We start from the raw sequence: 27,978 nt of genomic DNA on the forward strand, positions 1-27,978 counted from the left end.
CCAGGAGTCCCTGATGAGAGGTTTGGGAACCACTGGAGTTGATTCATTGAAGTGTGATAACCATAATCACGCATTAACTTCCATTCAAGTCAATCAATGAGTCTTAACATGTGATTGTGGTGCAATCACGACAATAGCATGCTAAAAAACTTTCTCAATGGGATCTTCTCATCTCAACTTCCAAGAAGCCCTTCGTCACGGGAGACCAGTGCTTATAACACAAAAATATCTGGATTCTTTGATTGAACAAAACGTGAGATAAAATAAATTGTAATTTATTCACACAAGAAACACACACAGCTTGATTTACAAAATAACACAAAATAACTCTTGCGGGAATGAGGTAAAACAAAATAAATGGTTTCCAGAACGAAAGTCCACGAAATACAGTCTTTAGGTATCAATTCCCAGGATCGGGGTTGATACGCAAACAAGAGACTCAAAGCCGTCTTTGGGTAGGGGTGCCCCTTGCAGCCCCTGTTTCTCTGCCGAAATAAATATCTTAGGTTCTGCTCTTGCAGAATTTGTTTATAAGTCCTTAGTTCTAATGAACTTTTTTAGTGGGGTACAGTCGTTGGTTGCGATGGAATCGTCTCTGTATCACACGCTATACCTTCAGATGGATCACAGAAGAACACAGTTGAACACCCACCTGATAGCCTGCATGGGCTTATAAAACCCTCCCACGCCTATCTAGGTAATACACAGCCAATCTTGGAGTGGGAAGCAAATTCCCACCCAATGGCATGTTTGCCAACAGTTCCTGCAGCCGGGCAAAGTGCTTCGTGGAATGCCAAGGGACATGCACTAACCTCAAAGACTGTGCGGTCAGTCAAGCCGCCTTCAGGAGCAGCTGTGACGGCCCCTATACTTTGAGGTGGGGAGGTGTGATGTTGAAGGGGTACCCAGGTCTTGAAATAAAGGCATTCTGCTCGGCCTAAGTCAGAAAGAGTGGCTGTAGAGTGTCAGTTCTGCAGCCCAGGGCTGGATGCTGTCCTAGTAATATTATGTAATAACATGTCTAAACTGTGCCCGCTAGGAAAAAGGACCTTATAGCACTGTTTAAAGGGTTAATTGGATAAGCATGCCTGTGGTTATGTGGTCAGTCTGGCATTACAACACTGTATCACTGTGTAACCGCAGACAAGCAAGGGAAGACTTAACTGCGAGCTAAATTGGTTAAGTGGTCTGCAGTCATGAAAAGATGCCGGATTGCAACATTGTATAATGTGGTCTCATCATTCAATTAAGGTCAATTGGTAAAGTGCATCTGCGGTTATCGATTGAGTCCGGGCGCTGCAACATTGCATCCCGGCCCCAAACCGCAGACCGGGGAAAAGTTAAACCACATCACAGCCCACACATAATTAACCAGCTAACTTTTGATAGGAATGTCCTAGCTTTCTAATTTTTAGTATGCAGAGTGCTAGGGGGTAGATATGTAATCAGCTATAGTTATGAGACTCTAACATTTATTTAAAGGCATAAATGAGAAGTAGCTCGGAGTTTAGTATTTTAAAGTTATAGGAACCGGGACATTTACATTTCAGCCAGGCAGGACAGCGGATACATTAAGCATTCACTATTGTCATTTATGATCAGCCATGACAGGGATGAGTCATGCATAAGGTAAGTTTGGACTTCTGAGACTCCCTGTGGAGCAGACTCCAGAGTATCTGCAAAAGTCCTGGCCTTCAAAAGGTAACGACCTGGTGAAAGTGCTAAATGTCAGGAAATGTATATACTGTAAATAGTTTGCCAAGCAGATGTCCGGGCATCCTGCAGAAAGGTAGACATTCTGCCGCCATGCACGGGGGCTTTGTCAGGTATGCTAAGCGGGTTAAGTGTGAAGTTAGCGCATGACCCTCGGCATACATTGTCTAAAAAAGAGCTTTGATCACTCCCCGGTCAAGTTCAATCACAATTGGCGTGGGAAACTTAGGTTCTAGGGCACCCAGGAATAAAATTATTTTTGCCCCTAGAACCTAGGAACCCCCACACTCGACCACCACCGGGTCCAGGGATGAAGGACCCCCGTAAAGGGTCGCGCTCGCCACGTGGGTCACGCCATTGACTCTACAGGGAGCGGAGGTCCCATTGAATCCTATGGCTGCGCCGGCCCATGCATTTCCCATGGCGGTGCCGGCCATATTGATTCTAATGGAGGAGAGCTTTGAAATGGCTAAGTCCGAAATTGTGAATATTGTAAGCCCATATCTCTGGTTCTGTGAGTACCAGAGGGCTGGGATTTTGGTCGCAGGTAGTCACTGTTTTGGTATGACTGCATGGCCAATTCCAGCCCTCTCCTATCAACCAGACAGAGTATGGGCAAATGTTAAAATTGTGATCTCCCCATTGACTTCAATGGCGGAGTTGCTCCATTGAAAGCCTATAGCGGCGGAGCCCATTGATTTCAATAGGAGAGTGAAACGCAGAGATTTCTTTTAGCTTAGAGCGGAGAATCCTGCATTAAAGTTAATAGGGGATTTTAACTTGTTTTTTGTATCTCCGGTTCTAGGGGTCGTGGAAGGCTGATATTTGGCCACTATGGCAAAGGTCCTCCAGCATGAGGACCTGGCAAATTTCAGCCTGCTCAGACCCACAGAACGGATTATTTTAATATGTGTAGATATTAAAGAATGTATTGTATTTTGGGTCTGGTTACAAAACCCAGAGCCCATATGATATATTATTGCTCAGGGGGGAGACAAGTTGTTTACAATAAACCCCCTGATCAAAGGCTCCCCCACCCTGCTTGTGTATGCTATCACAAAGGAAACCAGGACGTGGGTACTTTATGATAAGTGTTGTGTTTCACACCTTGGGACAAAGGCTTTCCTGTCCCAACCAAACTTTCAGATGCCAGTCTTGTGGAAGGGGGGCTAGGGAAATAAGCCACTGATTAGAATAATATCCACCCAGTGGGCAGGTTTTACTGTGCCTATCAAGTGAGGTGGCAAGGAGGGATTGGGTGTAGATAATTGTCCTCCAATGACTTGCACTCAATGCCAGAGTATAGGAGTGGAACTCCATATATAAACGAGTATAAAAGCTCTATACTCAGTGTCTTTCGTGTCTTTCGTGATGTCTTCATCTGAACCTGTATTTCTGAATGAATTGCCAATCCTGTACCTGATGGCTTCATTGTCCAACCCTTAAGTAAGTGTCAATATTTTGTCTGTTATTTGTATAATGTTGTGTGTCCTCCTTCTTTAAGGAATAAACTATATTTATTATATCTACTGCTGCGACACACTTTATTTGAGCAAATACCCAGTATGTACCTGGCAGATACCTGGAATGCGCCGCTCCTCACCTCTGACAAGCCCCGTTGCATTTGCCTTCCCAGCCATGGTTCATGCCTGGCTGACGGGCGGCTGATCTGTTAAATGATAATGATTAGGATTTAATAGGCTGCAATGCTTCGCGTGTCTACCAGATGGCATAAATTCATGAATTGTAATGCAGTATATATATATATACTGTGCAGTATTGCAGCCAGCGGGAATAAAATGCTTCAATCCCTGCCTGGAAAATAACTCAATGCACTCGGGCAGAAAACAGTCACAAACCTCAATACACCCGAGTATATCCGAATTCGTGGGACTAGCCGAGCTCGAATAAAGTGTGTCGCCAGTGTAAGTCGTGTTCAATTCAACCCTGATATTTTGATGTGTATTATAACCTATCACTAGCTACCGTGACAGGGGGGAAGGGGGTATTGATTTATTTAAATGTAGGACATGTTTAATTTTTTGTACATACAGGGTTGGTATCTTAGGTCTGTGGGCACCTGTGGAGACCACCTGAGGACCCCCTGACGCCCACGGGTACCACCTGCGGACCCACAGGGTTCACTTGCGGGGAAGAACTGGGAGCCCACAGCTGAGGAGGCCCGGCGGACCCAAAAGGACCCCCCGAGGGCCCCAGACCCCCATAGGAACCACCGGAGAGCCGCCAGACACCTGTGTGGTCGACCCATGGACCCCCAGACACTCGCGGGCCTACCCGTAGACCCCATTGTGGCCCACGGTGACCCACAGGGACCACCTGGAGGCCCACGGCGCCTAGCGGGGACCACCCAGAGACCCCCAGACACTGTGAGTACCGCCCTCTTGTGCACTGTGGGTCCTGCGGACTCCCTTGGGGAACAATGGGGACAGCCGTAGGCCTGGGGTATTAACACTGTATGTAAAATAATAAATCATGTTTTTATGGGGTGGTAAAGGGGGTGGGTGGGTTATGTATTAATGTTTATTAAATATGTTAATATTTATTGTGGAGCCTAGGAGGTGGGTAGTGGGGCTGTTCAGTGTAGTGTTTTTATTGTTGGTAGTGGGTGTGGGTGAAGGGGGTATTGTCCCAAAGGGTGGGCCTTCCTGGTGGGTAGTGGGTGAGGGTGGTTAGGCCTCATGTGTGGGTAGTGGAGGAGGGTGGTTAGGCCTCCTGGGTGGGTAGTGGGTGAGGTGGGTTAACCCCTTAATTTCTCTAGCGGTTGATAACCGCTTTGGTGATCAAGGGTTTAGGGGACATTAGATTTTCTCTTTTTATTCTTGTGTATTTTTAGCAGCACCGGAGGGCAGGGATGGGGTGAGGATGATGACGGCCTTCATCGTGGGTGCCTGGCAGGGGTGAGTGCAAGATGTATTTATTTTATTTCTGCTGCTTCTTGTATTTGAAATGGACAAATGCTTTATTATCCATATGTGGATAATAGTAATTTTGCCCATTACTGTATGTGTTAGGGTGTGGGGTGGGGGGGTGTATTTATTTTAAAGTATTTATGTATTTATAATTAATTTTTGGGGGCACAGAATTGGTACTGCAGGCAAGCGGGGACCCCCGGACACCTGCGGGGACCATCCGCCGGCCTGTAGTATAATTCCTGTGCATAAGAAAATGTAATTTATGTTAGGGGGGTATAGGGGTTGTTGGGGACACAGGGGGTGGGTAGTGTATTTGATATAGTAATGTTTATTGAGGGCCTAGGAGGTGGGTAGTGGGGCTGTAGTGTGTATTGTTTTTATTGTGGGTAGCAGTCGTGGGTGAAGGGGGTAGTAGCCCCAAGGATAGATGTTTAGGCCTACTGGGTGGGTAGCGGAAGGGGTAACCCCTTCATTACCTTAGCGGTATTAACCCCGCAAGGCCTAAACACCCACCAAGGACCAAATACCCCCTTCACCGACCCCTGCTACCCACAATAAGCCTGGCACGGATGGTTTACCCCTTCATTGCCTTAGCGGTTAGCCGCTAAGGTAATGAAGTGGGCTGTAAATGCATTTTTCATGCATTGGATGCATGCCGGGGGGCTCCGGTGTTGGTATTAATGGTTATCAGCTCCGGAGATACTTTTCGCCACTTAGTCTTATAAAACTGAGTTTGAAAAAATGACAATGCAACGTCAACTTAAATGTCTTTTGGGGAAGATGTTACAATATACTTTATTCTCCTTTGTCACTACTATTTTACAAAGGCAACAGATGACATTCATTACTCTGGTACTTTTATAATAAGAGGAACATAAATGCTATTTATTTAGTAGACGCACGTCTTAACGCAGTATTATTGGTACCTGCCCCTTCCGATCAGTTGCAGAATGGTGCGGGTGTATAACTGGCATCGCCGGTAATGCGGGGAAGGCTGTGGGTAGTTGCGGCGGTTGACTGTGTCGGCGGTGCGCCCCGGCGGCTCCCTTTGCAAGTTGCCGTCATCTTGATTGCGATTGCGCTTGTGCAAGACACAGTATAGGCACGCAAATTGGCCATTAGATAGAATAGGCTCCGCAAGGGATTACAACCCCCAGCAGCTTCAGGGGCTGCGATCACATGGGCGCAAAGAGCCAATCGGGCTTCAGCTTCTCCTGCAGGGAGATATTGATATATTTGGCTCGTCAGCACCATGCCAGTCAGAGCTGGGACACGGAAGGGGTAAGGCTGTGGCACCTGCACTAGGTCAGATATCCCCTATTAGTCCCCAGTTGCCCCGACTCCCCTGTGTAGCTTGTGGTTGCTCCAGGGAAAGGCCCATAGATAGGGACACTGCCCCTGTAGCACTAGCCCATAGGGACACAGACAAGACACGACTACATCCTGTCCTCAGGTGGTCTAGGACCAGGCACCTGCTCCATAAGAGACTCATCAGTGTAGGACCCTCCAGCTGGATACCACCCAGCACGGAGGCGGACTCATCGCTGACATCACTGGATCAGTGGATCCTATCTTCCACCGCACGCCTGGGTGTGGGATCACCCGGCAGGTACCCAACGCATTCTTGCCCCAACAAACACTTTAGTGGGCAGTGCTGTACCAGACATTGGGTGGGGGTATTAACTCCGTGGACACCAGGGTGGTTGGGTGCCTAGGGTTATCTTTGTACTTGGGGTTAAACCCTACGAGGGTAAGAACACGGTGCAAAGGGAAGCATGGTGAAGGGTTTCTGCCCTGCGAGGCTTGTATGTTTTGGAGTGTGACATTATTCTGTGCAGTAAAACTGTTATACTTATACAAGTGTGTCTTATTACATGGAGTACCTGTAACGGGTTCATTCCACTCTGTGGAATCCCGTACAGGTGGAGGTGCTACTGAACCACGACTCAGGTACACCCCAGGTTCCCAGCAGCGGGGGCTCAGGTTTCCTGTGAGCCACAGGTATTGCACCCCACCCACACATACCGTAGATACATATCTTCCAGGTGTTGGGGGAAAGTGCGCTACAATAATACAGTATGGTTTTTTTTTTAATCAGTTGTGTAGTATTAGATAATACTTACTGCATTTCTCTCCCCCCCCTCTCACTTGTTATGCCCTTTAATGGATTTGAATGTATTAAGCTTCATTCTGTGGCCATAGCAAACATTTAGGAAGTCACAGCACTTCCTCTTTTAAAATTGGCAGCTATATTGGGTGCTCTGGGAAGCAGGAACTTCACTGAGCCATCACAAGAGAACAGATTGATTGGCAGCTTAGGTAATTATATTGTCCTAAAGCCAACTCCTGCAGCTCTTAAATTAAAAACAAAAAGGTGGCAAAAGGCAATGCCACTTTAAGTGGATATTTCCGTATTGGCCCAAATATAGTGCTATGTTTTTTTCCTAAAAATGTCCTTCCGAAAACTGTAGTCGTATTATATGTGCAGCTTAACACCTTTTCTTTTTCATGTAGAACACCATCAAAAATTTTTGGTCGTATAATGTGCGAGGCCGTACTACATTCAGGCCAATACAGTACTTTAGCTGTGGTGTTACTGGTAATTACAGACTGTTATTACTATATGAAGGCAATTGCTATTACACATGTGCAAGGACATTTCTTACCCTTTCATCATCCTCTCTAGTTCTTAATCGAGACTCTCGTTTTGCTTAATGACAATCCCCATTTCCACTTATCTTTTTATTTGTCTCTAAATAATATACTGATGCTGTTTAATTCTCTTACACCAATCCTTTCAACCCTCTATTTTTTTTCCAGTACATTTTTTCACTTTTTTAAAACTAATTTTCAATTGGACCCACCTACAGTATTCTTTCTTCTGTATCACTTTCTCCAACCTGCATTATTTTCTTACTTAAACATTTAGCCCTTTTGTAGGCCAGCATCAATTAATTGCATCCTGAATCCATTTGCTCCGCAGCCAGTTCAAGTTCTTCCTCAGCCTGTACACAGCTTTAACCTGGGAACCTACTATCCTTCCCGGTATATGGGATTATCCTCTTAACCTGATGGAGTGTTCCCTAACTTTCTGCCAACCTATCCCATAGGGCATGACCTTTTGGGTAGATTTTTCATTTGAAATCTCTAAGCGAAGACTGTGGTTATGACAACGGCAAGAGAGCCACATAATACAAACAGGAAAGCCATAGAGAACTCTGCGCTTGTGATGATGTAACGTATTTGTGTGCTACATTATGGTGCAGAAGTAGACTCATAAATAGTGAATGTGCACATTTTGCACACATATATTTAAGGAAGGCCAGAAATATATAACACTCACAATATCAGACTCAGAATACAGAGTGTTACAGTTTATTAAGTGTAGACTTCTCATTGATTTAAAACATGCTTCACATTTGATTAAGCGTCTTTACTGGAGGGTTCACTATAACATCCTCACTTGTGCCTTGCAGGAATGTTCTACAAGTGTTTCCTTATTGAGCCATGGCACTTCATAGACTTCAAAGCGGCACAGGAATTTCTGTAAGATTGAGATAAGCCAGTTATCTTAGAAACCACCAATGTAAAATATACATTTTTAAAAAAAAAAAACAACTGAACATGTGAGAGGAAGGAAGCAAAATGATGGCGTGCCTATCTTGTATTTAAATTTTAATACAGGGGGTTACTTATTTTGGAACACATTGGCCCTTATTCAGTAAGCTGGAAGGAAAGCACAATTGCAGTCGCTATCGCAGCTTACTAAATAAAGGCCATTGACTTTAATGAGATCTGAGAGATTGCCTGCATGTCCATAGTAGGATAAATGATGAAAGGAACAAAGGGCACAACGGATTTAGAATATCCAAACTCATTTATTCAGCCAACACAACATTTCGACCGTACTGGTCTTTATCAAGTGACATAGTGGCATAAACATAATCCCTTCAAACAACATATAAATAGTGCTCCAAAACCCCATAATGCAACATGTTCAATCAGTGATGATGGTGTTCATGTGCTGAACCAGTCCACCCTTCCAATGAAATGTTCATATTCTTAATAAACTTATCTCTATCAGATGTTTTGAGACACTCCTGTGTTTCATGGGATCTTTTGCATTCTCCTCACTTCCTGGTTAATCGGCAGTGTCCATCTTGATGATGTCATCCATCCGGGTCCTCTGCTTGTTGAGAACACTCCCCACATCCTGGTTCCTCGGCGGCGTCCATCTTTAATGACGTCATCCATCTTTGAAAACATACGGGTCCTCCGTTCCTGGAACGCAATCCTTACGCTATGTGTTTCATATTCCACATATGCGGATTCCATTTAGTCCTCGATTTCCTTCAATCTTCTTCCCTTTAGACTGAATGAGGCGCAGACAACGTGTCACTATCTGCGCATGCGCTAGTTGATCCGCCCGCAGTAGGAGTAATGATCAAATCTTCAATCTTCCTCTGTGGTGGTCCTGTGATGTGTCCTCGTCTCCTTATATTCAATAGGTGGGGGTGGGGAGAGAGAGAATGCGTTGTCTTCATCATCATAGATTCGTAATGAGTATAGAAAGAAAAAAGGGTGGAATACATCAGCACAGCACTGTGAGCTACTTGCAAAATATATCTTCCTACAGTGCAAAGTGAATTATAATAAAAATTAAAAAGTGATTGAAAGAAAGGTTTGTCTTTGTCATATTTATAATTCACAACCCTTTGAGGTATACAGACCTTACAGTTTTTATCCAATACAGCAAGCAGTGGCAGCAACCTACAGCTAGTGGAAAAGAAACAATATTTATCTTTCCTCTATGAAGCACCCTAATGATAAAAAGTCATTCAGTCCATTGGGATAAACAGTGTCTAATGTATGAATCCAGAAGGATTCACGCTGTAGTAGTAAAACATCGTCTAGACCTGCCCTGGCTTTTTTAACATGCTCAATACCCATTAGTTTTAATGAAGATATTGGGTGACTGAAATCACTACAATGTCTGATAAGAGCAGTATCGTCTGCACGATGGTTAATTTTACTTTTAAGGTGATCGTTTCACCTGCACAATCACAAATATAGTGTACATGATTAAATGTCCATGTGGATTATGTTATATCAGTAAGAGCAATCGTATGCTCAAAACAAGATTTATCGAACATAAAAGTTAAATTAACCATCGTGCAGACGATACTGCTCTTATCAGACATTGTAGTGATTTCAGTCACCCAATATCTTCATTAAAACTAATGGTTATTGAGCATATTAAAAAAGCCAGGGCAGCTCTAGACAAGGATGTTTTACTACTACAGCGTGAATCCTTCTGGATTCATACATTAGACACTGTTTATCCCAATGGACTAAATGACTTTTTGTCATTAGGGTGCTTCATAGAGGAAAGATAAATATTGTTTCTTTTCCACTAGCTATAGGTTGCTGCCACTGCTTGCTGTTTTGGATAAAAACTGTAAGGTCTGTATACCTCAAAGGGTTGTGAATTATAAATATGACAAAGACAAACCTTTCTTTTAATCACTTTTTTATTTTTATTATAATTCACTTTGCACTGTAGGAAGATATATTTTGCAAGTAGCTCACAGTGCTGTGCTGATGTATTCTACCATTTTTTCTTTCTTTTTATACTCATTACGGATCTATGATGATGAAGACAACGCATTCTCTCCCTCCCCACCACCACCCATTGAATATAAGGAGACGAGGACACGTCGCGGGACCACCACTGAGGAAGATTGAAGATTTGATTATCACTCCTACTGCGGGCGGATCAACTAGCGCATGCACAGATCGTGACATGCAGTCTGCGCCTCATGCGGTCCAAAGGGAAGAAGATTGAAGGAAATCGAGGACTAATTGGACTGCGCATACGCGGAATATGAAACGCACGGCACGAGGATTGTGTTCCAGGAACGGAGGACCCGTATGTTTTCAAAGATGGATGCCGCCGAGAAACCAGGATGTGGGGAGTGTTCTCAACAAGCAGAGGACCCGGATGGATGACATCATCAAGATGGACGCCGCCGATTAACCAGGAAGTGAGGAGAATGCAAAAGATCCCATGACACACAGGAGTGTCTCAAAACATCTGATAGAGATAAGCTTATTAAGAATATGGACATTTCATTGGAAGGGTGGACTGGTTCAGCACATGAACACCATCATCACTGATTGTACATGTTGCATTATGGGGTTTTGGAGCACTATATGTTGTTTGAAGGGATTATGTTTATGCCACTATGTCACTTGATAAAGACCAGTATGGTCGAAACGTTGTGTTGGCTCAATAAATGAGTTTGGATATTCTAAATCCGTTGTGCCCTTTGTTCCTTTCATCATCTATCCAGGACTGATCACAGGCTTTCGTACAAACATTGGAGCACCGGTAACTGTATCTATTTTGTTTATAATTTAAGGAGTGCAGCATTTTCCCTATCTGTCTGGCATAGTAGGATAAAAACATAACAAGTATGAAATTGCTATACAGTATATATCAGTATATACAGTATATCTTCCGAAGATGTTACAATGAATGAAGCAAGCAAAGGGTATACTTAAAAACAGTGTCTCTTGGAATGTTATCTGTGCTTGTCCTTCCGCCGGTGTGGATGAGATTTATGGCTAGAGGTGTTAATGGTTCCTGAAAGTAAGTGATGTAAGAGTGTGTGTGTGTGTGTCTGTAACTGTGTGAATATAAATGAATGGAGAGCCCACAGTGTATAGAGTGCTTTACAAAAGCAGTGTGTGGAGTGGGAATTAATATAAATGGTGTGGGTAGGTGTGGAAATGTGAGAGATAGTAGCATAACTAAAAGTGTGTGTGGATAATATTTCTCTGACTCTGGCCATAAGATGAACGATCTGAGGGTTGCCATACTCAAAGGTAATCTTAAAACACCGAAAGAGAGACGGTTGCATGAATACAAATTTATGCAACTGTTAGGGATACTTAACGGTGTCCTAAACAGAGATCGAAATTTTATGAGTCACTACTGACACAAGTGAACTCTCTTCCCATGAGCGCTAAAGACCATGTCTGTACATACTGTGCTATATGTATGCACACACAGCTGTCTCTTACACATACCAATACTTCTTGTTTTTTCCATCCCTATACACCAATAGGGACCACATAGTATCCACACACACTTTTAGTTATGCCACTATCTCTCACATTTCCACACCTACCCACACCATTTATAATAACTCCCACTCCACACACCCCTTTTGTAAAGCACTGTATACACTGTGGGCTCTCCATTCATTTATATTCACACAGTTACACACACCCACACTCTCTTACATCACTTACTTTCAGGAACCCTTTAATACCTCTAGCCATAAATCTCATCCACACTGGAGGAAGGACAAGCACAGATAACATTCCAACAGACACTGTTTTTAAGTATACCCTTTGCTTGCTTCATTCATTGTAACATCGCCGGAAGAAGAGATCAGTATATCTCGAAAGCTTGCACAAATTAAAGCATTTCGTTAGCCACAGAACGGTATCATCTATTTATTTTTTGATTATTGAAGCTCGGCTAATATGGTACTGATACCGCTATATATATATGTACATATATATATATATATGTATATGTGTGTGTTTTTTAATATAAATTTACTACCAAAAATATTTTGCATGGGGTGATATAAATGTTGTTTTTTTTAATTTTACATAAATAGAATGGTTCACATATACAAACTTCAGTAAGACATTGTTTAAGAAAATTCTATTACAGAATTTTTCATTTTTATTCGCAGGGATTTTAGTAATAGCTTTGCCTTGTTTTGCATTGCTTACATTATTTAATATTTATTTATATACAGTAGATGAATTTCTATCAAACGACTGGTGGAATGACACAATAAGTAAAAGTGGGGCACATTTATGGAAGAAATAAGTGGTGGTACTGTCAAAGCTAAAGCCGCAATTGTTCCATTTATCAAAGAAATGATATAGAATCAACAGTGAATGAGTTTCATAAACACATGAGAAAAAGGAATGAAGTTAAACTGATTTGGTGCCGCCAGAATGTCTGGAGCAATTATTAAAGGAGCATTTCCTCAGACTCATCCCCCCCCCCCCATTGTTTTCACTCAGGGCCAAACACCACTAATTTCAACCTCCCAGTTCCAGTGATACTTACTGGGTTCAAATCTCCCAGTGAGGAAAAAATGGCTGCCAATAGTAAGCTGCAACATCATGGCTTGGTGTTTCCTATTGCATGCCCATTTTAATCCTTTTTAAAATACAGGAAGTTTCTTGGGAATCAGGGGGGTCATTGGAGCTGCAAATAATGCAGTTCAGCTCTGAAAGACCCCTCTGTGTCAATCATGTAAAAAAAATTGAGATTATTAAGGGTGGGTTGTTTATTTAATTATTATTATTATTATTATTATTATTATTATCGTTTATTTGTAAAGTGACAACATATTCTGCAGTGTGGTACAGTGGGGGTACAGAGATTTGATGGTTACATAAACAGTTACATACAAATATGGACAAGCATGCAAAACAGATACAAAAGGTAATGAAGGGATGTGAGGGAACAGAATCAAGGGGGCTGGTTGTCCATAGTCCAGACTCACAAACATAGATAATGATTTACCTTAGCCAGGTTTGAGCTCTGAATCAAAGCACAGGATTCTGCGCTATTAGTGGCGCCTTTCTTGCACTGTGTCCTTCCAATTTCCACTACCAAGATATAATTTATTCCAGCAACGACCTGCCAGAAAAGTTAAAAGGAGTATTACTAGGGAAGCCTTTGGTATCAGTGTATCATATTCTTTTCTAGAATGCATACAGCACATACAGTTGTTTTCTGTGACCATAATAAAAATATAATTAGAATTTAACTAGACTGCGATTATATATACTTTTTAAAGTTATGCGGCATTTAATAATTAAACCTAGAATAAAATAAAGGCGTCAGTTGCAAAGGAGACTCCACAGACAGGATCAGCTTACCAATATATGCTAAAAAGAAGAATACTTTGTTATGCTATTGTTTGAGTTTTGTCATCAAAATATTTAACAGACAAAAATAAAACTGTGGAATCTTGATATACTTTAGTGTTCAATACAACACACTACTTATCATTGAAAAGCTAACCAACTATGTATGAGCCAATTGTAATTACTTTATATTCAATGCATTCTGTTTCTCTCGCTTATAAGGATTCTTCTAATGATTTTTTTAAATCAAAATATATATTCATTCAGTCAAAAGTTTGTATTGTATTGAACATTACAATTGTTGCCTTTTTGTCAGGTTTATCTATTTATATTTTACGTGTAGAGGAGGAAAAAACGCCGGTGCACAGCACAAAAGTATCCGAGGCTGGACTGAAAAAATGCACTTTATTGGTACATCCAAAAAAGTTAAGAGAATGAAAACACTCTTATCTTACGTGTAAAAATAAATAAATTCTGCATGTACTATATATATATATATATATATATATATATATATATATATAGTGTATATGATTCAATGCAACAAATGTGACCAAGGTTGCTACATTGGGGAAACCAGCCAAAAATTACAAGGAAGAATGAATATGCACAGACACTCTATACTCCATCACGAAGAAGGAAGATACTGCTCACCTGTGGGACATCACTTCTCACAACCAGATCATTCCATAAATGATTTAAAAATCACAATCCTCAATGGAATGTTTAAAAGCACCCAAGAACGGAAAACATTTGAGCTCAGAATGATAAGACTCTTTGACACCAAAACCAAAGGACTTAATGTGGACATGGGTTTTCTCAAACCCTACCAAAATTGTCTGTAATTATCCTGCTTGCCTCAACTCTTATCCACACTTTCTCTCCCTCCCCCCCCCCCCAGCATCCCTTCCCCTCCCCACCTTTCTTTGACAGTGTCTCCTGGCTTCAAACACTTAACACCCTACCTTATCTACAGTAAATATCTGTTTTTTTTTCTCTCTCTATACACTGTTTTAGCCATTGATTCCTGTGTAAATCAGTATTGCAGACCTGAAGAAGAGAGGAGAACTCTCGAAAGCTTGTCCTATGACATAAATTGTTAGTCCAATAAAAAAGGTATCACCTAATACTGAAGAACTCATTTATTCTGCACTATATATATATATATATATATATATATATATATAGATATAGATATACTGTACTATTAAACATGTCTGTAATTGTTTCTAATGTAATAATGTTGTTAAGTTAATATTTTGTAGCCAAGACATATTTGAACAGGAAAGAACTTAATGTATTTTCCTCCCTGATAATATATATATATATATATATATATATATATATATATATATATATATATATATATATATATATCCAATAAATAATCACTTGTGAGCACATTCACATGTCTTAGACAGGTCTGCAACCCTGCCTTTCAACCATTACCACCTAGCATACAGAGCTTCCACTGCAGTAAGGGATTCTGGGAAATGACATGCAAATGAGCACACAATATGTCACCTTTTGCCTGAAATCCATTTTAACATCCATTTCACACAGCTATTAAGCCCAGCATGGGATTCCTGTAAGTGTGCCTTGCCTCCCCACCCTCCCCTCCACCCCCCTTTTCCCTTTATTAAATACTTTTATACGCTATAGGGCGTGCACTCTCTGTTCTTTTCTTTTCTCGGCTGAATCACACGCCACTCAAATAATTATTGATAAAAGCATAAGGATACCTTTCAAACCCTAGCACAGAATGATCATAGTGTTAATATTATGGGATTTAAAAGCAGAAAAGCAGGTTAGAAGTCAACACCAAGCATAAATGTAGGTGTATGAGATTTGTGATGACGCTCCTCGCCACATGTCCGGGCTCTGTGTATGATTATGTAGGGGCACACAGAACCCCTACAAGCTCATATTGAACTCCCAAAATAACCACAATATATATGCGTATAAGTGTCAAAGAGGAGTGCTACTGAGCATGGCAATATATATTTAAAACCAGGGACAGGGGTTCTGTGTGTTTTGTAATTCTGTTCAGCTGTTCCTAGCTGATTTGGAGGGTGGCTCCTCCTTCCCAAGTTTGAAGCTCACCCCCACCCACTTTGAAATGGTTAAAGCTCACTTCATCTCACCTTCCACACTCATGGGAAATTGTAGACAGTTTGATTGCGACAAATCTAATACAGAGTGCTTTTCCTGGTATTATACAGGTTAATAAGAGCTTCAATCAGACTTAGAACTATGCAACTAATTTTGACAGATTTATTATAAATTACTCTTCCTGGTAATGTACAGGTTATTAAGAATTCATATTAGTGTTAGGACCCTTGAGACGTGGTCTGCCTTGGAGGAGCTCAAGGGCTTACAACACTTTGGCCAAAGAGTTAAACTAAAAGACCATTTTATTCAAAAGATACTTATACATATATATATATATATATTTAGGCACTGTACTGTGTATTTGTGTCATAGGATGTAGTGCTGAGCTCTGTCTGTGTTTCATGTTCTGTCTCTGGTTTTAAATGATTATGTAGGGGCACAGATTGTGGCGGTCTATTTATCAAGACAAAAGAAAAGGTTGATCTGGCACACAGAATTTCTTTTAGTCTTTATCAGTTATGTTGAATAAAAGAAGCTTGTTGGTCAAGTATGTCATTAACCACAGAAGCATACTGTATATCACCTTAGACATGGTTACATTTTTTTTTATCCTAAAAGGGGGAAAAGTACAGAGAGGAAGAAGGTCCCACATTATACAGTATATAATGTATAACATTTCTCTCCAGATACTAACAATATCACCAAAGTAAGAGTCACTGTGGCCTATAGAGTATATGAGTGCACAGAAACCCTTGTTTTGAAGCATTGCACAAACTTTGCTCCAAATGTATACTGCTGCGGCACAGTTTATTCGAGCATTTGCCCGTTCTGTGCCGCAGCAGTAGCCTGGCGCGCGCCCGAGTGTGACGGGCGCGCGCCGAAGCAGCGGAAGAGCGCCCTCCGATCGGGGCGCTCTCCCTCCCGCTGCCGGGTCCGCCGGGTCCCCCGGAACCCCCTGCCGCCGTCCCGCAGATCGCGGGACACCAGGGCTCCCTCGGGGAGCCCTGGACGCGCGTGCAGGGGGCGTAGGCTCCCGAAGACGCGTGACCGCGCGTCTATGACGCGCGGCACGCCGAGGGGCGGCCACTAGCAAGCCGGGAAATCTCCCGGCTTGCGGATCTGGCCGCACTGCGATAAAGTGTGTCGCCAGTGTATTAGCCAAATGTAGCAGACGCTACCAATGTTAAGGATTTTTCGACACATATTAAAAGGAGAAAAAGTGACACACAAAGGTGCACAAATTGATACGTCATTATAATCTGTCATGTAACTCTTCCTACTGTCTCCCCACAAAACAGTAATTGATACCTAAGCACAAAGAGGTGCAGCACAAAAATGATGCTATGTGCCCCAGGTTCACTCCTAAATTGCTTTAGTACATAAGCCCCACTGTTGCCAACAGACACAGGATGAAAATGGTTCTACTAGCATTAATGTCATGGCAAAACACTGACTTCTACTGTATGATGCATGCAGTCAGGGTTGGCTTGATGTCATGGCATCGGTGTGAGAGGCCCCGCGCTCTTCCCCGACCCAACTTCAGTAATCACAGTTTAATGTGGTTAACATTTAAACGGTGCTAGCCAGGACCGGGAGAGAGCACAGGGCTTCTAAAAGGCATCTCCTCTTGCTACCTTGTAACGACACGTCACCATAACAGCGCAATGTCACATGACGCCACGGCAATGGGATGTCACATGACTTGACAGTGGGCAAGAGGCCCCGTATATAACGTAACATTGCATCTGCAGCAGGAGGATATGCCGGCTCCATAGCAGGTAAGAGGCCCTGGCAAACTCCCTCTGCAATGAGCCCCATTAAAGTCCTAGCCGGCCCTGCATGGAACCTGTAAAGTTCTTTTTTTGTGGCAATAAAAAAAAGTTTAACCATAAAATGTAAACCTAGCACTGAATTATTAGAGGTTTCACAGTCTTATTTGTAATAGACTAAAGATTTTCAAATATTGATACTCATGTACAGTAGGAAGTTAGGGTTTATCATTTGCATCTCAGATATGTTACCTGGGCTTGGGCTGATATAATTTTCAGAACTTTGTAGAGGTATTCATCCGTTGATTCTTTATTGTACGCATTCACAGCAAAGCTAGCAGCATTCTGAACCTCTGGCAAGTTGGGATTAGTGTTTTCTGGAGATCCAATATCAACATCACTGGATACAGAAGCTGACAGAAGAGATAAAGTCAGTGCAACACAGAAACAAAGGTATAAACCTGCAGCCATGGTGTTATCTATACAATAGGAATTGAGGAGAGAAAAAGAAGACTGAAAGAAGAATTGCAGTTTTTATATGCTACTTGAGCACTTATCAAATGCAGAGTCAACACCTAGTATTTGCAATATGATCAGATATCAAATATATGATTTGCTTATTAACAAACAAAGAAATTTTTATATTAATTTAAAGTTGTCTTTGAATTAATATTTATTGTTCCCCATACTGTTTATTCAGTGATTAGTATGTACTGTATGCTTACAGCTCATGTATGTACTGTATGCTTCCACACTTTACAAAAACAGAACACAACGGAAATACGGTATACAATTTTCTACTGCACAGTGTAATCTTATCAAAATAAATGTGCATAGCATTTTGAATATGTCCATTAGAACTAGTTAGTTGGTGAACATTTAAACATTTCTGTAACAGAAAGCACGCTGTTCTTTAAACAACAATCTAAAGAATTACTCTGATTGACCTGAACTTTCAGGATAACACAGCATTAGATCACTCCTCTAGACCTACTATTAGACATGCCAGGGGGGTTCTTTATTGAACTGTGATAGTGCAGATCAGGTCACTATCACCCCGAAACTCCCATCGGGGTAGTATCACACAAAAGCTCCCATCGGGGAACTACCACACTACCATTGAGTTGCTACAAATTTAGGAAATATTATATATCAGGATTTAAATCATCCTCTTTTCTTTACATTAAAACAGCGTTTTCCAACTCCAGTCCTCAGGGAACCCCAACAGATCAGGTCTTAAGGATATCCCTGCTCCAGCACAGGTGGCTCAGTCAAAATGACTGAGCCACTGATTGACCCACCTGTGCTGGAGCAGTGATATCCTTAAGACCTGACCTGTTGGGGTTCCCTGAGGACTGGAGTTGGGAAACACTGCATTAAAAGATTCCTTTGCCATAGAACTCTCTTATGCAAGCTCTTCAATTGTGTATCAAATGTACTTTACACTTTATGGAATAAGAGGGATACATTAATAATGTTTTTACTGTACATCTTCAATTCCTGAAATCCTGTAAGAGAGGTATAACCTTTCCTCATCCAAATGGTTTGATTTCCTTGCTGCTTTAAGCAGAGCTATGTATTGCTGGCCCTTAATGAGGTAGATCAGTGGTTCCGAAACCTCTCCTCCGGGACCCCTGCCCAAGCAATGCTTTATGGATAACCAATGAACTTGCTCACAGAAAATTAATCTAATTTGGATGACTAGAATGTTGGGTGGTTACGTCACATACCTGGTAATCTCAGAACGTACTGACGTCATTGGTGATGTGTCCCGAGACTTCCGGGTTCGTCACTTCCGGTTACTCACTGTCTCCAAACATTGAGAAGGTTCCCGGCTTTACAGACGCTCACGGTCTGTATTTTATGCGCCTCAGGGGGGTGGAGTATATTCTATCTGCAATCTATGCCAAAGGTCTGTGCTGCATACATGACTATATCACCTTTTGTTCTCCAATGCCTTGTGCCCTAGTACACCTCACAACTACATGGTAAATAGACGCACAAGACATACAGTAGTATAATCCACAGAATCAGCTTGATGTGGTTACACTGCATGGGCACTGTATACCAGTACCACTGCTTTCATTCACTGTACATGCATGATCTTTTAGAGTGTGTCTTATCCTGTGATAATTTGCACTGACGTGTACTAAGTGTGAGGGTATTTAACACCGGGCACAAGTCGTTGTCTGCTAAAACATCAGGGCAGATTAGGATGCTGCCCTTTTGTTAGACTCGCAGCACTGGTTCATTTGAGTTGGTTACAGTCACAGATCATATAGACCAACTAGACATGTACAGTACCGACCAAATTTATTCTAAAACGGCTAGAGCCGCAAGCCGCGAGGTTTCCCGGCTTTCTAAATGAATCCCCTCGGCGTGCTGCGCATCCCGAAGGGAGCCCTTGTGTCCTCTAATGTGGGGGACGGCGGTGGGGGGCTCCGGGGGTCCCGGTGGACCCGGAGAGGGGTGCCTCGATCCGAGGACCGATCCTCCGAGGCTCCGGCGCGCGCATGGGACACCCTGGCGCGCGCTCGGTTTCTGTCGCGGCCGAGACCAGGCAAAAGTTAGAATAAACTCGGCCGCGACAGTATGCACTCTTCACTGTTTGAGACAATTGGTTGTTGATAAGCATCACTTAACCATACAGTTCACAAGTCTATGCAGAGAGGGCTCCGGGCAAAAGTCGTTGTCTGAAACACCTTGGCAGTGATTACTTACCTGCTATCTTGTTTTACTCACAGCACTGGATTTATGTGTAACATTATATAAGGCTATGTTTCTATTGCATTATACTTTCTCTGAGTCTTTGGTACATACTTACCTTTAATACTAGAGGGTATTCAGACAGCCCATAACTGCATTAGACGTATTGCTCCATTGGCTCACCCCACCTTCATTACATTTTAATTCGCCGCTTGATTAGGATTTTATATTCATTTAGGACATTTATTTTATTTGAGGTAATCTCCCAATAAAGTTGTTTTTAATTTTACTCACCTACATCACTTTAGTATATTGTGTTCTTCATAAGGTCACCCCAATCTCTCACATCAGTATCATTGGCCAGCCGAGTGCTCCCACTATAGGGGTTCTTTTTCTCCTTGTGTTTTGTTGCTTATTTCCCCTGGTCGCAGCACCCCAGTCACGGGCAGCAGCGAGGTACCCTCCTACCCAACCCCCCTTCCTCTTCCCTTTCCCTTGGTTTGTTGGTTACGTCACATGCCTGGTGGCCAGGAGTCCCTGATGAGAGGTTTGGGAACCACTGGAGTAGATAAATTGAAGTGTGATAACCGTAATCACGCACTATGTGCTATTCAAGTCAATCAATGAGTCTCAATACGTGATTGTTGTGCAATCAGGACAATAGCATGCTAAGAAATCTTTCCCAATGGGATCTTCTCATCTCAACGTCCAAGAAACTCTTCCTCCAGTAATATAGAACAAATAGAAGAAAAACACATACACCAAGCGTTAAACCTACTTAAAGCGGTGAATGAAAAACGTGATATAACCAAACTGTGATTCACAAATAGATGTGTGCAAGTTCTCTGACTGAGTGTGAATGAGCTGTCCCTTAAAATAGGGGTGGCAGCCTGGAAAACTTATAGGTTCTTGCCAAAAATCCAAACAGATATACTTAGTTACAAATTAGTCCTCCTTGATGCCAATTTCTTTATACAGTGGCGGCCGCCTTTAGCCTCGTGCAGCTGTAGCGGCGCAACTCTGATAACTGCGGACAGATGCATTTTGTTTTTTTTTTGTCCGGAGTGTATTGCGGTATTTTAGCACTCGTAATATTAGCATTTTATTATCGCTGTCTGCAATACTGCAATACTGTCTAAAAACTCAGGGGGGCGTTTGCGAGCTGTTGTCTTCGAAGTCTAATACTTTAGCACAGGCCTGCACAACATACGGCCCACGGGCCGCATGCGACCCGTCTGGCCTCTCTGTGCGGCCCGCGATGACTCTGGCCGGGCGCCAGTTAATTAAGTAAATGTAAAAAAAAAAAAAAGTTTAAAAAAATGGCGGTGATTCATCCCTCCTCCCTCCCTCTCCCTCCTCCCAGCCCCCTCCCTCCAAGCCCCCAGGTTTTGCGGTGCACGGGGGCAGCAGCAGCATGAGGAGGATGCGGCAGCCGTGTGTTTTTTTCTCTTCAATAGCAGGCTGCCGGGGAGGTCAGAGCATGCCGGGGGCAGGGCTTAGTACCGGGGAGAGAGGATGTGCTGAGCTGATCTAAGAGAGGTGTGTGTGTGTGTGTGAGAAAAACGGGCTGGTGGGGGATGGGTGTGAAAAACAGGCTGGTGGGGGGGTGGTTGTGAAAAACGGGATGGTTGTGAAAAATGGGCTGGTGGGGGGGCGGGCTGCTGACATGTGAGGGGGCGGGCTGCTGACATGTGAGGGGGCTGGGCTGCTGACATGTGAGGGGGGGGTGGGCTGCTGACATGTGAGGGGGTGGGCTGCTGACATGTGAGGGGGGGCTGCTGACATGTGAGGGTCGGGCTGGGCTGCTGACATGAGGGGCCGGGGGGGGAGAGATCCTTCATGCAGAAGGAGCTAATCCTTCATGCAGCTGTACCCTGTTAACCCCTCCCCCACGCACACACACAAGGCTCGCTCAAGGATTTCAAACTCTTATCGACAGACACCTCTACAGAGTCATTCAGTTTCTGAAGCTTGCCATTGTGTTTTTAATCCGTCCCTAGCCGAGCATCACCTCTCTCTCTGTGCCTGCGTGCCTAATTTTCCTATTGTTGTTTTAGAGTCACCTCTCTGTAATCCTCTTTGGGAAGGGAGCTAGCTGATGATTACTGCGCATGACTCACGCATCCAACCCCCCAACCCTTTGAGGCTTTGTTTACGGTAACGCTTTTGAAAATCCCTTCTCGAATTTGATATGTAAATCTGATTTGCACAGCACTGTGAAATTGAGCGTTAAAAAAAACATTATCTGATTCATGTTGTTGATGCAGTAAATTACCACTTTTTGTCATTCTTTCTTTTTCTTTGGTGTGGGTGTGGGGGGGGGTTGTCAATGATTATGATTATCATGAATGTAAATAAATATTTATTTTATTTTATCAGGAACCAAAAAAATAAATATAAAAATAATCATGAATAATACAAAATGCAGTCTTTATTAAGTTCTTCTGTCAGATGGAAATTGAGGGCCGGTGGATAATCATGAATAATGCACATTGATAATAATATTAATTAATAATATATAATATTATAAAATATAGTAATATATTAATATATTTTTTTCCGTCTTTATCTTCTTCCTCATTCTGTGTACAGTACAGTAGTTCATTGAGAGAGGAGAGGTTTTGTGTACATCATGACTGCAGTTTAGATACTGTACACTTAACTGTACAAACAGTTCACAGACTTTACACGATACCATCCCTCTCCCTCAGTCCATCCTTTTTTTCTGAAAAGACAAGAAAACAAAAAAAAAAATGAGTGCAGTTATGTGCATACTGTATTATGGCATTGTGTGCTGTATAGTACTTTCAAACTAGTCTATACTGGAACTACTGTATACTCTGACTACTGGTAAATACTTTGTAACCAGATGGCTGGTGCTGCTCTCTCTAAAAAGAAAAAAATTGAGCAGTTAGGTGCATACTGTATTATGGCATTGTGTACTGTATAGCTACTCCATATTGGATTACAGTATGCAGTTAGTACTGTCAAACTAGTCTATACTGGAACTACTGTATACTCTGACTACTAGGAAAGAAAAAATCTGTGCCATACTTACCTGTATCAAACTGTACTTACAATACTACAGTACAGTACTATACCATACTACCTTCCTGATGCTTGCCCATTACGCGCGATCACAATGGGCAACACAGTCGCAATATGGTCAATATATTTATTGCATCGTTCCACGGTGAGTACATCGTTCCAAAAACTCAGTATGCCTTGCGCCAACTCATCCTTTTTGGAGGGTTTCACGACTTTTCGGATATGGTCAATCAGCTGATGCCAGACCATTTCGATAGGATTGAAGTCTGGCGATCTGTCATTGGAGGGGGAAAAAAGGACAATTAGTTTAAGAGTAACAGTACACAGTAAAAACAGTGGGAAAAAATGAGACACGGTTAACACACTTACTCCGCTGGCGTCTTCACCCAGTTGATACCGCGCTCAAGTATATGCGCTGTTGACGCGGTGTGCTTCGGATCATTGTCCTGGTAGAAACAGTGACCATCCGGGAACTCACGTGTGATGTATTCCACAATCTCAGGCACAATTTTCTCTTGGAAGAAAGCTTTATTCATGATTCCTATAGCAAGAAAATAAAAGTGCTCAAAAAACTGCACACTAGTACAGTACAGTGCGTAAGGCAAAAGCGTGTGACATACATTTTACTGTACCTTCAAAGATGACGTTGCATCCTGGTCCACGCCTAGAGATGGCACCCCACACATGCATCTTCACTGGGTGTTTTGGAGCTCTCCTGCTCCTGGACCCTGCTTTCAGATACGACTTCGCTGTCTTCTGTTACCCCTGGACTCTTGCCTATGGACATCACCATCCTGCTCTCTATTGCCCTGGACTCTGGCACATGGACATCACTATCCGAACTCTAAGACCCAAGGCGTGGCAAGTATACCTTAACCCTTTTTCTACAGGCCTGGCAACGCACTACCACACTCCGGGCATGCCCTGACTGCTGTGGGTGCGTGGTAAAACCCTTCCCACCTCAGTACTGGGGACTGGCCAGGTCTGCGGGCATACAGGTGTTACAGCATGATAGCACATGGTGGTTGATGGCACAACGAGGCCAGAAGCAGCTAACCAGCGTTGGATATCTGCAATTCGGTGTCCGCTTGTGTACATCTCCTTAATTCTCATGCTGAGATCCTTTGAAATCTTTTTAACAGGCATTGCTGCGAGTAGACAGAAATACAAACACAAGAATGTATATTCGATGTTTAGTCGATGTGTATTCAAGGTGCAGTGAATCCACAAAATGGATGATATATTTATACGCTAATGACTCACATTAGAGTACGCCCACTTTCAACACCTGTACCTCATCGCCATGCATTAAAGGTTACACACTTTGCATAGTCCACCACTCGATGATCTTTATCTGAACTTGCACTTGTCCAGATACTGCATTGTGCCATCTGCTTCCATGGATCAACCCCGATTCTATGGACACAGGAACCCACTCACCTCTGACGTGCCTGTTATGCAGAAAAAGTGAAAGGCGGCAGTGGCGGCAGACGTTTCCAAGCCAAGGCCAAAGCCCTCCACAGGGCACCAGGAGCTGTTGACAGAGGGTTTGCTTTAACTTGTTCACTGATTGACATCTGATATCTGCATATGTTCTGTGTCTTTTACAATATTCATGTATTCACATTTATTTTTTGATATCTGATATCTGCTTAGGTGATTTGCCCTCTTTAGACTTTAGATTTATATAATTAGCTGAGGGTGGGATTATTTGACAGTGCGGAGGGACGGCTTAGGGAAGTACCTCTGGGACCCATTGGGACCAGGGGGAATGGGCCAGATGAAGAGGTCACCCCTCGAAACGTCGCCCCCCTAGTTTGCTTTCCTTTTTCCATTTTTGTGATTTTTTCCTTTTGTTTCATGTTTTTTTCCCTTCTCCTTCTTTCCCCTCTACCCCCTTTTATTTTTTGGTTTGCTCTATGGTGATATTTATTCTTGCATTGGCTTATTGGCTATTGTTGCTGTATTTTCAGTTTATTATTAGTGTCATTAAATTATTCATATTCCCTACACTGGTATTCGCTTATATCTATAGCTGTGAGACAGAGAGTGCTGGTACTATCTTTTGGTTTGTTAGTACTTTTGAAGGGAATTAGGGTCCCTTCCTGTGCCGTGCACCCTGCAACCTTGCTGAGTCATTGTGTCAGAGTGCTGTCTATCACACCCCCCATTTCTACCAACCTACATACGCTTGCATCGATACGGTGCCCGACATCATCCTGCGCGAGCTGCCACTGGCACTCAGGGAGAAGTATAGGGTGATGAGTGCTGGTTTACCCCAGAAGTATGCCATGTTCATTTTTAAGCACCACGTGTCCTACTTGGTGTACTGTGGGTGGGTCTACAAAGTGAACTACAAAGGAAATCGCGAAAAAAGGGCACTTCCTGAAAATTTAAGAAGGACTCTTGTGGAGGAATTGCGCCCTATTTTTCAATTACAGATCCTTTAATGAAAATCATTCGAGACTCCATTAATGGCATTTTGCGCCATACAAGGCATCGGCCCTGGTAGGACAATCTGGTGGGTATCGCATTTGCGTGACTGTTCAACTGTTGTTTATTTTTTGTAAATGTTTTTGTAAATATTTTGACTTTCTGTACTTTAATAAAGGAGATGTTGCGTTTTTTAAATTTTCTGAATAAATGTTTTTATTTAATAACACCATACTGTTGTGCTGTACATGTTTTGACTTGCTGTACTTTAATAAAGGAGATGTTGTGTGTTTTAACTTGTATTAATAAAGAAATGTTTTTACTTACTGTACACAGGACCTGCTTAATTCCAGTCCCCGAGGGCCGCAAACGGGCCCGGTTTTCAAGGCTATCCTGAAAACTGGGCCTGTTTGCGGCCCTCGAGGACTGGAGTTGTGCAGGCCTGACTGACTGTTCTGTACACCATCCTACTGTAAATGTTTTGACTTTCTGTACTTTAATAAAGGAGATTTTGCTTTTTTTACATTTTCTGAATAAAGAATTTTTTTTAATTACACCATACTGTTGTGCTGACTGTAAACCATACTAACATAATACATGTAGAATAAATGCATACTTTTTATTTTTTCGGGTTTATTATACAGTATATATAAAAAAGTATTGTATACGTCTGAAAACATCAGTATACTGTTTCAGGTATTCTATCCTACTCAATAACAACAGCCACTATACTGTAGACTCCGGTACGTGTTTTTTTTAACTCAGATTCAGCAATGTGCAGGCATTGTAACACAAAGCGATATTATCCATCGCAATCCCTCCATTTGCAGTTTTCCGCATGAGATGAGAAAGTTTTCTTTTCTGAGGAACAAAAAAAAAGTTAAAGTTTTACTGTGATGGTCAGTCAGTTCCCACAGTCAGTCCCACCAATAATTTTCTCGGGGGGCGTCTCCTGTTCACATGTGCATGCGCCTACCGTCGATGTGATGACGCGCATACAGTATGCGTTTCAAGAAGGTTCCAATGCGCATGCGCCTAGCTTTTAACCAATTGTGCAGTATCTACTCTAGAAGCCGCTCAGCCAATGATATTGCTTACAGGAGAATTGCTTGACTTTTGAATCGCACTGATATTTTCAAAATAAAAAAAACAGAATAAAATACGGCAACATTACTCACCATAGACTTTCCCAATCAGCTGGCGCCGAGCCACTGCCAGTCCCGTATTTTTGATCATACACGTCGTCGACAGGTGACAGCGGGACTACTACACCTGTAGTCAGCTGATGAGGCTGGAAATCGCTTAGGTACATGCAAGCTTGCTCGAAACTGTACTCGAAATCCGGCTCAGGCTGCAGGTATCCGGGAGGGGACAGACAGCAAGGGTTGCAGGTCACCAGATTTCACTGATGGTCGGACCGTTATTGCAAGCTGTCGCTGTCACATTGCTTGCCAGCGACTGACGTTTCTTAGTTGGTTTTAACATGATCTTTCGCCTTTTGCCGTCTCCATGATCATAGATACGGGAAACACCCGGTGATACACACCAATACCCTCCAATAAAATGGGGATCAATACGAAAAAAACATGGATCGCTACATAACTTTTTTCTTATTGCACGCTTCCACACATGAGCATCTGGCGAAAATTTGTAAAATATTAAATACAAAAGTACTGTGACAAGCGCTAGACCTAATATTACAGTGCTGAGCACTAAAAAATTAAGCTGCCTGGTAATCTACTGAGACATCTCATATATCTCAAAACATAATCAATAAACACAAAAATAGATGCAAAACCTGGCGCATAAGTGTGTGATGAAAAAAGTCCCAAATGAGTACTGCTGCGGCCGAGTTTATTCGAGCATTTGCCCGTTCTCGGCCGCAGCAGTTACCTGGCCCGCGCCGGAGGGTGCCGGGCGCGCGCCGAAGCAGCGGAGGAGAGGCCCGCCGATCACGGCTTCCCCCTCTCCTCTCCGGGTCCGCCGGGTCCCCCGGAACCCCCTGCCGCCGTCCCCCACATCGCGGGACACCAGGGCTCCCTCGGGGAGCCCTGGACGCGCGTGCAGGGGGCGCAGGCACCCGATGACGTGTGACCGCACATCGGTGACGCGCGGCACGCCGAGGGGATGCCACTTGCAAGCCGGGAAATCTCCCGGCTTGCGGAACTGGCCACACTTCAATAAAGTGTGTCGCCAGTGTATGTGATAAAGTGATAGTTCCAATTTTACAACCTTGAGTGACCGGTGAGAAACGAACCCAGTTCACAGTTCATAGGGGCAACAAGCAGTTCTTCTCA

The 27,978-nt window shown here is 42.9% G+C and overlaps 1 protein-coding gene across 1 annotated transcript in view; it reads right to left on the reverse strand.

Moving 5' to 3' along the window:
* Nucleotides 1-8,005: 8,005 nt before the first annotated feature.
* Nucleotides 8,006-27,978, reverse strand: part of LOC142492966 (cystatin-like) — a 57,904-nt gene continuing 37,931 nt past the window's right edge. The window contains exons 2-3 of the mRNA XM_075596285.1: nt 13,267-13,383; nt 8,006-8,190 (exon numbers count right to left, since the gene is read on the reverse strand). Coding sequence (XP_075452400.1) covers nt 8,095-8,190; nt 13,267-13,383 — 213 coding nt within the window. The 3' untranslated portion in view covers nt 8,006-8,094. The remainder of the gene's footprint in view (nt 8,191-13,266; nt 13,384-27,978) is intronic.

The sequence above is a fragment of the Ascaphus truei genome, chromosome 4 (assembly GCF_040206685.1).
Source record: "Ascaphus truei isolate aAscTru1 chromosome 4, aAscTru1.hap1, whole genome shotgun sequence".
NCBI classification, from domain to species: domain Eukaryota; kingdom Metazoa; phylum Chordata; class Amphibia; order Anura; family Ascaphidae; genus Ascaphus; species Ascaphus truei.